General features: G+C 40.1%; 1 protein-coding gene across 2 annotated transcripts in view; it reads left to right on the forward strand.

The window, feature by feature from the left end:
- The first annotated feature begins 216 nt into the window (after nucleotides 1–216).
- Nucleotides 217–13,779, forward strand: part of LOC148021715 (uncharacterized) — a 53,191-nt gene continuing 39,628 nt past the window's right edge. The window contains exons 1-2 of one of the 2 annotated variants that reach the window (XM_087697233.1): nucleotides 217–631; nucleotides 8,619–8,692. In XM_087697233.1, coding sequence (XP_087553359.1) covers nucleotides 493–631; nucleotides 8,619–8,692 — 213 coding nt within the window. In that variant the 5' untranslated portion in view covers nucleotides 217–492. The remainder of the gene's footprint in view (nucleotides 632–8,618; nucleotides 8,693–13,779) is intronic. The other variant, XM_087697232.1, reaches the window with a different exon arrangement.

Below are 13,779 nucleotides of genomic sequence, written 5' to 3' on the forward strand. Positions count from 1 at the left end.
AATCGACAGATGCATTGTTCACGACCCCTTAACATATTGCAAAGACGTCGTTACCTCATGCGCGTAAAAAAGGATTTCCGTTAGGTTATGTGCTAGACGAGTTGAGTGTCATTGGGTCATGTGTGCTAGTCATTTGGAAGCCTTGGGGTCCGGGGAGTTTAATATTTAATTGTTGCTCTGGGTTTGAAAGGGTCAAAGTACCGACTAACACAATGAATCCGGTGTGAACAACACTTTCAAAGCCGCCAGCAGGCCTCCGGAGCCTCTCGTGTCTCCCTTCACTCAATCACACACCCACACTCGCTCTCTGCCCTGCTCCCTCTGGAAGCCTGCCTTTTCGAGTTTATTCCTCTTTTGTATCGTCACAGCAAAAACGCAGACACACTTATACGCGCGTGCACGCAGGCACGCACGCACGCACAGAGACAGAACGTTCGATCCGCGGTTTGGTCCCCTCCTCTTAACAGCCAGGGCCGGCCGCGCTTCCCCATCATGCAGACCCTCAATCGCATCAGGCAGCTGGACGCCTTCCCCAAGGTGAACGAAGATTTCTACAGCAGATCATTGTCGGGCGGCATCATCACACTCATAGCCTCTGTCTTCATGGTGCTGCTGTTCTTGACCGAGCTAAGTACGTCTCAATATCTAAGATTGATTTGCCATGTTCTTAACATTTTTCACGTTTCCCAAAATGTTATGGAGCTATTTCGTGCCTCAATTCAGTATTTGTCGTCATCCATCATTCCTTCCATTTGAAATTCATTCTCACGGGAAAAATTGCTTCAAATGGCAGCACAGCTGATAATCCAATAGTCAGGAGCTGTTTATTAGGGGGAAATTGCTGTCGAGGTAGTCGTAGACGAACATTAGCTCTGATCTCAGAGAAATTTGTAGGCAAACATAAACAGACACACATTGTGATTCCAGCTATTTTGTGCCTCAATTAAGTATTACCAACGTCCAACATTCATTTCGTCTGAATTTCATTTTCTTAGGAAAAAATCACTTCAAATGGCAGCATAACTGATAACCCAATTGTCAGGAGCCATTTGCTAGGCTAATTGCTGTCGAGATGGTTGTAGACAAATTGGATCTCAAAGAAATTTGTAGGTTACATAAGCAGACTACTCTGTGATTTGAGCAGCCAAGCAGAAACTTTTTTCCCTGAGATAAGACACACATCTGAATGCTGCTGCTCTCCAAATATTAGCTGAGAGAACAGGCAAGAGCCACGCTGGCATAGTTAACCAGAAATTGTATGGGTCTCCCTGCGCTGTTTAGCAGAACATCAGATTTTCGGCAACTCTCCTTGATATCACAACATGTGCCAAAACCATTCAACAAGTAGGCACATGCACCTAACTAGTCGTTTAAAAAACCTGCAAATCTTGTCTCATTGAACACTCTTTGCCTCTCATCTCTTGACAGTGACACTTCTATTAAGCAAGAAGTCATCAAATACACTCATTGATAGCAATGTGGCCACAACTTCTTATTCTGTGCATGATCGTTCTGTTCAGAGAAATCAGAGGCTTCTTACTGCAGCGGTAGACTCAGAGAGATGTTAACATTCTGTTATGTGAAGGTATATTGGATGGAATATTGGAGAAATATAAAATTCCAAGATATATCAGAATTCAAGAAAAATTTATAACATTTAAGCTTCAGAAAAAGAGCTAAGTTTGCTTGGGAAGAAGAAGAGATTTATGGTTAGTTATTACTAAGTGGCCTCTCCATAGTAGGTTTTGATTGTTACCAATGATGAAAATCCTCCCGACTTCTATTCCATATTTGCTTTCACGACACTTTGCAGCATCATCTGACATTTAAAAAACCATCCTTAAAGGAATTAGTGCCATGTCTTCCATTTTGTTTTTCCTGTGTGCAGCATGAGCTCTCAAACATGTTTTTGTTTGTGATTGCCCTTCAGCCAAGTTCATGGAAACACTTCATCAAAGGTATGTGAATAAGTAGTCACTTTTGGAATTGTATTTTTGTGGAATGTGGGTTGAATGGGGCGCTAGAAGGGGTTTGTGTGATCACATCAAATCAGGCCCAAGAAGGGATCAGTGTGACCCCATCAATCTAGACATTGTAATATGGGCTGAAGTGAATGGGAAATGTTGATGATTCAGATATGAATTATGTTTAGTGATTTGCAGACTTGGGGAAAAAAATATAATTGATTTTATCCAAATACACAATTTGACTGATTGGCTAAGTGTATTGCAGGCTTTAAAAAACGGATATTTATGATCCATCAAGGGTTAAAAATTGATTTTTGATGGCTTATGGGTATAAAGATGAGTTTATGCGATTCCATGTCTTTGTGGATGAATCCATTGTTATGAAAAACTCACGATAGAAACTAAGACAGTGCTTAATATCACATGGAATGGGTGCATCATGCATGTGCTTTGCATGTAAGTGCTTGGAGTGTGCGCTATTTTTAATGAATTGCCCAAAAGTTCGATGCAATATTTGGGTTCTCAAGATGTTTAGGTTGATGACAATGCCATAATGTTGCAATAAATGCCTTGAGAGGAGTGCCACAAGATGTATCTTTGCATTTGGATTTGCAGCTTGGCAAAAATAAGTTTAGTGGAAGCAAAATGATAAGAAATTGGAGATCTTGGAAAACTAGTAGAAAAATAGTTGAAATCCGAAAGTCAACCGAGATAGTTATGGAGGCAGCAAATATTTCATTTATGTTTTTACCATACTTGCGTATCCAACAAGGCTAAACGGAATTACAATTTAATAGAGCATTGGATCTTGCTCGATGATCACTAAAAAAAAAGCACCATCTTTCTATTTCCAATATGTAATAGCCTTTAGAAGATAGCTAGGTATTGAAAGTCAAGTATGTGGAAGAGAGAACCAGTTCTGCAAAGTAAAATTTAAAATAATTCAGGTACATTGTACAACTACAACTTGTGGCATGCACAAGATGTAGGGGAGATGCAAGGGAGTTACACACACACCCTCACCTTCCTTTTGTCAAAACTTGCGCTCCAAGGGGGGTTGGCCCCACGTGCATGAGAATGCACAAATGATTGGAAGTGAGAAAGACAAAGCATGTATAGTGACAAAAAGAGATGAATACAAGAACTTAGAATGAATGGGCAATTGAATCCATAAGGTGAAGCATGAGATGTAAAATATGATCCCACTGTAAAGAAATACCCTAATACAGAAACACAAATAACAATCGTACGACAAAGCACATATTGATAAAAGAACATAGTTAGGGTTAGGTTAACTCAAAGACAATGAATACAGTGAATAAATGAAATGATATTATTACTGAATATACAATGGTCATGCAATAAGCACACTATGTAGTGAATGAATATTGAATCTCGAACTCCTGTATCTCAAGGATTAGGCCAGGGGTAATGAGCTGGAGAGTGTGTCATACTCTGAACGGATCCCAAATTGCAGCAAGGCAGTCTCGGGATGTTGAACACTAGCAAATGCAGCCAAGGAAGGCTAAATCTGATGCAAATGGCAGTGCAGGAGAGAGAAAGACTAAAAGCGCAGGCTGCAGGAGAGAAAGAGACTAAAAACGTAGGCAAAACCAGTAGCGGCAGTCAGTATGCTGAAATCAGCTCAGAACAGCGTGTGCTAGGCCGAAAACAGGCACCAGACTGTTATAGACAGCAATGGCCAGCTTGGACTGCGATGTCCTCTTCGTCCGGGGTGTGGGCAGCAAGCTGAAATTCCTGAAATCTGCAAAAACGAGATTATTTTCTGAATGGAGAGTAATCAGGAACAGTCACTTGTAAAGAAAAATACCCTAACATAGAAGCATAAACAGAAACCGTACGACAAAGCACAGACTCATAAAAAGAACACAGTTAGGGTTAGGGTTAGAGTAACTCAGAGACAATGAACACAGTGAATAAATGAAATGATATGACTACCAATAATATGATGCTCATGCAGCAAACACACTATGTAGTGAATGAATAGTGAACCTCCAATTCTTGTATCTCTCAGATCAAGGCAGGGGTAATGAGCTGGAGAGTGTGTCGTACTCCGAATGGATCCCGAATCGCAGCAAGGCAGCCTCCGGATGTCGAACACCAGCAAACGCAACAATGAGAAGCTAGATCTAATGCAGACAACAGTGAGGAGAGAGAAAGACTAAAAGCGCAGGCAGGACAGCTTGTAGGAGAGAGAAAGACTAAAAACGAAGCCTGCAGGAGAGACTGAAAACGCAGGCAGGACAGTCTGCAGGAGAGAAAGACTGAAGCAACTGCAGACAGGAGAGAGAAAACTGTTAGGGCGGCAGCTAGAGCATGCAAATGCAGCAGTTTGCTGGCATGGCAGGCTGTACGACAGCAGTGCAGATGAACAGCAGTCAGTCGCCAGGCAGAAACAATGGCAATCAGCGTGTGGAGGGCTAGAAACAGGCGCCAGACTGTAGGGAACAGTGATGGACAGCAAGGGCTGAGATGTCCTCTGTGATCGGGGTGTGGGCAGCAAGCTGGTAACACCTGAAAAGTGCAAAAACGAGATTGTGAAAGAGTGGAGGGCTGGCTGCCAATTTATAGAAAATTAGGGTGCTAAATCCTCTCCTACTTAACTTTCTCGATCCGCTCCCCGTTTTAGGGTTTTGGCTAAAATAAGCCTAAAATAAGCATGTTTTGGGGCTGTTTAAGTGGCTAAGTGCATTTCTTAGCACAATATCGCTCTGTTGTAAACAACTACAAAGTTGGGTGGAAGGCTAGAAACATGCACCAGACTGTAGATGACAGCAAGGGATAACTGAGACTGCGATGTCTCCGCGAAAGGGGTGTGGGCAGCAAGTTAAAACACCTGAAACTTGCAAAAACGAGATTCAGAACTGAATGGAGGGTAGCATACTTATTTATAGAAAGTTTGGGCCCTCCCAAGTGGGTTTGTACTTATGGGACATAGACACTCTTTAGGAACACATGTTTTTTAAATAAACAAGGTTTCTTCATTAATTAAGCATGTTTTAGGGCTGTTTTAGTAAAGGTAATGCATTTTTAGCTCGACACCCCCTCTCAGGCCTAAAAACGGTGCCACAAGAAGGAAGGCTAGCCAAGTCCATTTTCTTTATATTTTACCTCAAGGCATCCCACCCCAAAGTAGCTAGAGCATCGGACCAAGGGTGCGCGTTGGTTACCGAGTAGCCTACTAAGACTACAGAGGTGATGGTTATCTTACCAAGGGAGCCCAAGTGATCACCCTAGAGAGGACAGGGCATCAGACAAAGTGTGCTCGTCGGCTACCTAGTGGCCTACCAAGCCCTACAAAGGCGGATGGAATCAACTTTTTTTTTTGGAGGGCTTTTTAGATTTAATAGATTTAGCATTAAACGAGGGTTACAAATCAGTCTTTGCCCTATTGAGTATCCATGCCCCATTACAGGAGAATGATAAGGGATGGTTACAGACCCAAGACCTTCACAAAACAAGTATACTATCCCTACCATTATTGAGTGTTGGTGAAGAAGGAAAATTACTAAGGTGTGGATATAGCAAATATGTGAAGCAAGCAAGACAAGCAAAGCAAGCAAGTAAGCTAGGGACAAATTGCCTTGGAGATTGCCATGTGCAATGCTACAAATATGGTGGATCTAGAGTCGACCATTCCAAAAGATCGAAAAGGAATAAATGCGCACATATGCATATATACATGAACAGAATACCAATGCATGGGGTAATGCAAAGAGAGATGCAAGATGTCATGCTCATGCAAAATGCAAAGCAACGGTGTCACTCGCAGGGGAATTGTTCACTTGTCCAAGTGCCCTTTTACAATCATATTATCCTGACAATGTGGATGAAGTTACAAATGTCCACGATACAATACAAAATAATAAATGAATGTCTAAAATACTGTAAGCATCATCACTGTCACTATCAAGAGAAGAAGCCGCACCCTCTTAAATTGGAAGGGAAAGCAAGAGGGAAGCATCCTCTCCTTGTCAATGTGAAGAAGTAGCGGAGGGTGTACCCAAGCCGATCCTGGGTAGGAGATACTGAAGAACCGGCCGGTTGACCACTTTGGTCAAGATGTCTGCAAAATTAGCGGAGGAAGGCATAAACTTTAGGCGAATAGTGCCTGGCTCAACCTAATCTCTGGAAAAGTGGAAGTGGATTCCCACATGCCACGTGTGTGGGGTGATGATCGGATTGTCCGCAAGGGCAATAACACTCTGGTTGTCGCAGTAGACAACGGTGGGAGAGTCACAAGGAAAATGAAATGCCGGCAGTAAGCTCCTCAAGTAGATAGCCTCAGTGGTGCCATCAAAGAGAGCCCTATACTCAACCTCGGCCGTGAAGCCGCCACCGTCTCCTACTTATGGCTGGACCACGAAATGGGAGTTGTGCCCAAGGTAAAGAGGTAGTCGCCATGGGAACGCTGGGTGTCAGGATCTCCTGCCTAATCAGAATCAATGTACCCTTGCAAACATAAACCGGAACCATATGTCAGGCCATAAGAATAAGTACACCGAAATAACGCAACACATGAAGACATGCAATCCAATGTGACATCCTAGGTGTTGTGAAATACTGACTGAGTATGCTAATTGAGTAAGCTAAATTTGGCCTAGTGTGAATTAACCAAAGAAGTTTTCCTACAATAGATCGATAGGTATGTGCATTAAAGGGTTGACCTAGGGTATCTTTCGACAAGTGGACAGTAGAATCAAGAGGTGTGGCCACTAGCCGTGTCTGATTCGAAGTGTGTTGTTCCATGAGTTGAAGTGCGTACTTCTACTGAGACACAAGAATACAGCCCCCTAGATCGAACTACCTCCATCCCCAAGAAATAAGACAACAAACCAAGGTCTGTCATCTCGAAGGTAGCACTAAGCTTGGCCTTAATTTCTGCTATGGCAGCAGTATTTTAGACCTTCACATCAAAACTAGATCACATTGGACATTTATATATTCTAGGTGTTTCTTTTCATGCACTCTCCTTGAAGTCTACAACTTTCTTTTCTTCTTTCTCATTTCTTTTTTTTTCTTCTTTCTTTCTTATTTCTCTCCCAAGCCTCTCTCTCTCTCTCTCAACCTTCTCTCTCTCTCTCTCTCTCTCTCTCTCTCTCTCTCTCTCTCTCTAGCCTCTTCCTCTCTCTAGTTGCAATAGTACCACGTACGAAAGGCTTGATACTATACCATACTTTAGGTACTGTACCTTACGTATTAGTACCATAAGGTACCAACTTAATGGATACATCTTTCCCATTCGAACTACACTTTGGAACGAGCTAAATGCTCTTGATATTAATATGATTCTCCCATGAGATTAGGTTATTTGAGATTCAAACAATTTCTCTCAACCTTCTCTCTCTTAAGCCCACACTTTTTTTATTTGTATGATCATGTATGTATGATGTTTCCACTCCCATCTATGTAGTTATAAGTTGTAGGTAGTAGTAGCGCATGTTGCACATGCAACATTGGGTTTCGGCATGTTACCCTCAAGTACTCATCTTATATACTCTAATAGCATTGCTATTTAGACTTGAAATATCTATTCTATTATCTTTAGTCCAAAATAATCAAGATTTTTTTCGTACTAATATCATATTGTACCTTATAAAATCTTAAGGTACCATTTAGCATGGTATTTTATCGTAGCGTACTGTATTGTACCTTTCGTACCTGACAACTATGTGTCCGCATGAGGCAAAGCTGATTAAAAGAACAAGTAGATGGTCCCTCTTCTCATTGCTGTTTAAATACATCTAGAGTCTAGACATATCAAGTGCATAACCGATATCTCTCTTGCTGTACTCTGTTGTTTCAAGTACGTCTAGAGTATAGACATATCAAATGCTTAACCAATCTCTCTTGCTGTAATTTGCTTCTTGTTCAATGCCCGTGTTCATGTTGTTGTGAGATGACCATTCTATTGGGCAGCTGGTCCCTGGAGGACCTGCAAGCTCAGAACCAGTGTGCAGTTGGACTGTCCATGCCAATTTGGCACAAGGAACAAATTGTGATGTCAACACCACAAGCAAGTAATAGAAGATTGCACAATTTACTGGAAAGCAGGGAAACTGCAACTGATGAATTTTAGTTGATAGCAACATGCACATGTTAAAGATTAGACCTTGTTCACACGAGGGGAGAAACCTTAAAGCCAGTGAAGTTAATAGATCCCTGGTTTAATTAATCCTAGTTCACATGCGACATCCAAGAATTTCACATGTAACTCTCTTGTTGATTTAACTGTGAGTGTTGAGTGTCGTTCTGTCCTGTCAGTGCTTGAAAATGGAACTTGGTGGGTTGATTTTTAGCAAGTCCACTTAGAGCTGTGTTTTTTGTTGTTAGTAAACTTAGAGCTTGTAAGGGAGAGCATGCAAATATAGTCTTATGCATAGGTCTTAAGCTTCAGTAGGCTCTTAGAAAAGTCAATACCCTAAATTTAAGTATGCTTTTTCTGTTGCCAAATTCAAGAATGCTTCATCTGGTGCGTAGAAGTGAGTGGATGTATTTCAGTGTTCCATTACCTTTAGACTCTTTAGTTTACCGTTCTGCAGAAATTGATTTCTACTACTCACATTGATTGTTTTTAAGAGAGAGAATGCATTCTATTTCTGCTTACAATGTATTTATAAATCTCTGCAGGATTATATTTACGCCCGGTTACCACAAGTGAGCTGATTGTAGACACTTCAAGGGGTGAAACACTTCAGATCTACGTGAGTGTTTCCTCCTAGTTTTCTTCATTCCGTGGATCTATATTTTCTAGTGTCATTTTCTTGAATTTTTTCACAATGCCAAGTTGTTTAGCCATTATCTTATCTGAAGCTGTGCATGGTGGGTTCTCAAGGGTGATCTGTGCTAATTCAGAATTGAGACTAAAAGAACTGTATCTTCACGCAATTGTTCTTGCTGTACATTTGAGCTTGGATGACTGTCACAAACTCTAGTCTCATGAATTTTGATGGTGACGTCTCAAAAAAGATCTTTAGTCCATTTGTGGTCGATTTGATCATTTTTGTCCATTGTGGCTAGTTCTGTAGACACACTGTCCACTCGGACATTTTAGTTTGCACTTGAGGTTTATCTGTATAGAGATGCTAGTGCTTCTTTCTTGCCTCTTGATCCAGACACCTTGTGGTGGGGTTGTTCCATCAATGCTGTAATTGTAGCTATATGTAAAATTTTATACACATTAGATTTGTGCATGTCGCGTGGTGTCTATGCATGTTTTTTTTTTGTTTGGGGAGGGGGGTTTTGCCTATGTGCAAGGCTGAGCACATATGTTGCCAATATGTGAATTTACTCCTCAGCTTTGGGCATGAAGGACTTTGTAGTAGTCGTGCAAGACATGGGCAGAACCTTTGAACTTCTATCCACCAAAATTTAGAAGCAAAACTTTTTAGTTTAATGGCCAGAAAAGTGGTTAGGATATTGAAAGTGAAAGTTTGGGCAGGAAAATAAATTGTAAAGTCTGCAATATTTGGGCAGGCTGGAAGATTGGGCAGACCAGTGATATTTCAATGTTAGGAAATCAGTGTGGAGCTTTTGCATGCCAAAATTGTTATTTTGGAACAATTCCTTCCATTTTTAGGCTGCATGCATCTAGAGAGGGTCCAATCTGAGGCAGGAAAGGTGGCTCTTAGCTATGGAGAGCTGAGGAACAGCATTCTGAGTTCCTGTAAGAACATTGTGATCATCAGCATAGGCATCATAACCAGCAGGGCAGCATTGGGGCACTTGGGGCAGCATCATGTTGTTGATTCATATCTTCAGCTGAAGGAACATAACCTCAGATAAGGAGATTCAATTCTTAAGGATACGAAGCTACCAAAATTTGATAGGAAAAGAAGGGGACAGAAAGATGCAACTCTTACCTTCCTTCAAAAATGATAAGACTTTCACAAAATTAAAAGTCGCCAGTAGAGTATCAAGTGCTTGAGGCCAGCCAAGCACTTTAAAATGGTAGGACCTTCACAAACTTAAAAGCTGCCGGTGGAGTATCAAGTGCTTGAGGCCAGCTTGTCTTTTAAGGCTAGGAGCATATTGCTGTTGGAGGACACTTTAAGAGGCCAAAAAAATTCATGAAGATTGGGCTTGGTTCGAAACATTTTTTTATGGAGAAATGCATTTTTGAAAATGAAGTGGTAAGACATTGGGAGGATTGGAATAAGGTCATGGAAAGAGGTAGATCCATTATTGACCTATATCATGGAGTACTATAAAATGATCCTCAATTAGAAGGGATCTATACTTTTTAGAAAATCAAAGGTTTTGTACAAGGTCTGGAGAAAGCTTGTAAAACGGAAGGAAGGCGGCACGCACTTAAGACTTTAGAAAAGGCAATTAAATACACATAACTTATGAAGATAATACATGCTTGGGTGCACTCATGAACCCCATTGATTGTAATCAACATTTTGCATATGAGCTATAGTCTATTATCAAGATCTATTACCTCAATGATTCAAATCAACTTTATACTTATAGACATTGAAAGGCAATTTGTAGTATTGGAGTATTCTAAAATATAGTTAAATATTCATCATTTATTGAATGGTGGCCAATGGCTAGAATGCTCTGTAATTATACTTGGGTTGTCATCGATGAGATGCCCAAGAGAAATTAAAAGTTTAGTTGGGCAATTGAATTGATTAAAAAGCCTAGAAGACTAAGGTTTTTCACTCGCGTAGTCACATTGACAAAAAGGCCACATAATGAGTGGTTATAGAAAGCGAAACTAGTTGCTCATGATCAAATAAATAAACCATGAATGAGTAAATATATACAATTAAGCTTTGTAGAATATAAATTTGGAGACTCCTAAACCTTGAGAGGTTACTATTTTTGAAAGTTACTAAAATGGAAATTTTGTACATGTCGAAGGCTCTAGAGTTTTGCAAGGAACAATTTTGTCTTTAGGAACTATCTCAAATTCTTAAACCTTTGAGAAATTTTTAGAGTGGAAGGTTTAGAAGCTTCTTTCTCTCGAAAATTGACACGTGGCATCTAGAATAAAACGTATCATTTTGAAAGAGAGAAGTGTCCCTATGCTTGTCATTTTCAGCAGGCACTTGTTATGTGTAGCCTTTGTTTCACTTTTGAGCATCCAAGCCCCCACACCTATATATTGGAGGTCCCTCTCTTCATTTCCAACAAGCCCTATTATTGAAATTTCAGCCATATGCTTTGTACTTGCTTATCTAGGACTCATATAAGAAGCTCTTTCTACTAAGCTTGAAATTAGCTTGTTGTTCGATGTTTACAGAAATTAGGGTTTCAAAAACCCTACTTCTCGGATTTGTAGAAAATTAGTCCCATTGTATATGGTTACGGTAATTTGTGCCTATGGTTTGTTTTAACAAAATCTTGTAAAGGGGGAGGCATTGGTTCCTGTGTCATGGTGGTGTGTTCTCTCTCTTTCTTATCTTTATAATTCTCTCTCTTGCTCCCTCATCTTCTAATTTTCATGATGATAATCGATTAGGTTGGTTAAGTTCAAAGTATTGTCATCTTTCACGGTCTTTAGAGTGCTTACATTGATACACAACCCAAACCAAAGGAACGGGACACTTTCAAATGCTTGTGAAATATAAACGAAAATGGTCTTTCACAAATATAAGAAGCTGCCATTTAAAATACTTTGACTAAAATTAAGCCAACAAGATTTTGAGAGGAGAAAAGAATTATCTTTTAATTGTTTGTCACCAAATCGCTCTTGGAATTGTCCCAGAAAAAAGAAGGGAGAATATCATTAAAAAGTTCTTAATAAGGAAAATAAAGAAAATGCTTGTAGTGCAAACCTTGGAAAATAAGAGGCATGAAAAGTATAAATCTTTAGAGGTTTTGCATATGAACAATATATTTAAATGTAGGAAATGCATCATGAAATTGTGCTCAAAGCTAGTTGTTGTTGTTAAGATTTGGTAAGGTGAAGTGTCCACACACATACTTGAACACTTTAAAGTTAGTTGGAGACCAACATTGAAGGTGACAAGGTTATTGAGCACTCTTGGAAGATCAATTGTCTCACATGAAATCATTGAAAATAAAGATAATTGTAACTAATTGTGAGTATCCATTAGTAATCTTAAGAGACATTGAAAGAAGTGTCAAGCTTTGGGGCCAACTAGCATCGTGTGTTGTACAAGAGCATTCTAGCTCGAATTATATATGGATTTTTCTTGCTGGATTTATTGTTATCCTGAATTAAGTATTTGCTACAACGTGATTTGCTGCCCTTTGGGTCATGAAAGTCCAGTTTCATTGAAAAACTACATTGTGTGGCAAAAAATGTGATAATGGCCAAATACACTTGCCAAAAAGAATAAATGTGGTATAAGAGCACTCTAGCTCCAATTATGTATGGATTTTTCTTGTTGGATTTATAGTTATCCTGAATTAAATATTTGCTACAATGTGATCTGCTGCCCTTTGTGTTGTTGAAGGCCAATTTCATTGAAAAACTACATTGTGTGGCAAAAAATGTGATAATGGCCAAATACACATGCCAAAGAGAATAAATGTGGTATGGGTGTGGAATTGGGAAATTCTATGCACCTTGATATCTTGCATGTGTTGGTCCAACATAAATATATTAAATTGGTGGGCCGGAATGTGAGATGCCATGCCAAGATTTATTGGGTTTGCTAGAAAAATCTCAATCTAGGTCATGATCTTTTGATCATGGACACGGTGCTTTATATAGCTCTCTTGCTTTGTCAATGGTAACTTCCTAGGCTGCCTAAGTGAGTCTAGGTAGCTGCTAATCTCTTTTGAGTTGCTGCTTAGAAGTTGTCAATGAGAATGCATGGTTCGTGTCTCGAGCATGCTCTCCTTGTCTCAATCGTAGCATGTGGCCTCGATGTTTGCAAAGCTATATGAGGAGGAGTTCAAGGCAGTGCTGGTTTGAGATGTCCATTACTCTACACATGGGATGAAAACCATAGCCATCTCATAGTATATTAGATAGTGACTTGTTGGTCTTTGACTCCAATTGGCATAATTGGCAAATTCGATCATAAAGAGCAAGGGGAGCAGCCCTATATTGGCTAGTTTGTATTCTTAGCTAATGTCAGAATGTGGATTTGGTCCATAGTACTCTTTGACTTCATGTAATAGTTGGATGTCTATGTACCTCGGACAGCCAACAAAGCCATTAGGAGACTGTTGGAGAAGATGCTTTTAGTTGAAAGCCATCTTCATTTCTAGTAGGTCAATTAGCATAATGCATGTGTGAGCTGTGCATAGCTGAATGATGTCTATCTAGTTGATCTTGCTAAGCTCATTCTAGCTTAAATCTAGGAAAGGGGTTTCCACGCTGTATTGGGGGTGGGAGGTGGTCTATTTGTAGGCCATATAGCTTAACCATGTGCTGGTTTGGGTATACTAGCATTCCATATCACCTTGTGTTGCAAACTGTAAAGATAACTTGTCTAGGGAGGCTCTACACATATGTATGAAGGTGACTGTTTGGAAGAGGGCATTTGGTACCATTAGTGGAGTCCCCATCTTTGCTTCTACTATCTCATACTATATTAATGGCTTACTCTTGATTGTGTGGATAATCATCACCACTAGTGGTCTATCAATGTACTCCCATCCATCATAAATCTTCTCTTTGCATAGCTTTGGTTGCCTTGTTGTAGTTCCACTCCTCCATATGGGGTAGAAGCTTGGTCCCTAGATGGGAGTGCCTTATAAAAGTGATTGTTTGACCAACATAGTAAATAACCATAGCTTCTTTTAAGGCTCATGGAACTGCATGTGTGTGTTGGCTCTCCATGACTCCAAGCGGTAGATATTC

The sequence above is a fragment of the Lygodium microphyllum genome, chromosome 17 (assembly GCF_053477565.2).
Source record: "Lygodium microphyllum isolate KBCC chromosome 17, Lygodium_microphyllum_v1.1.10, whole genome shotgun sequence".
NCBI lineage: Eukaryota > Viridiplantae > Streptophyta > Polypodiopsida > Schizaeales > Lygodiaceae > Lygodium > Lygodium microphyllum.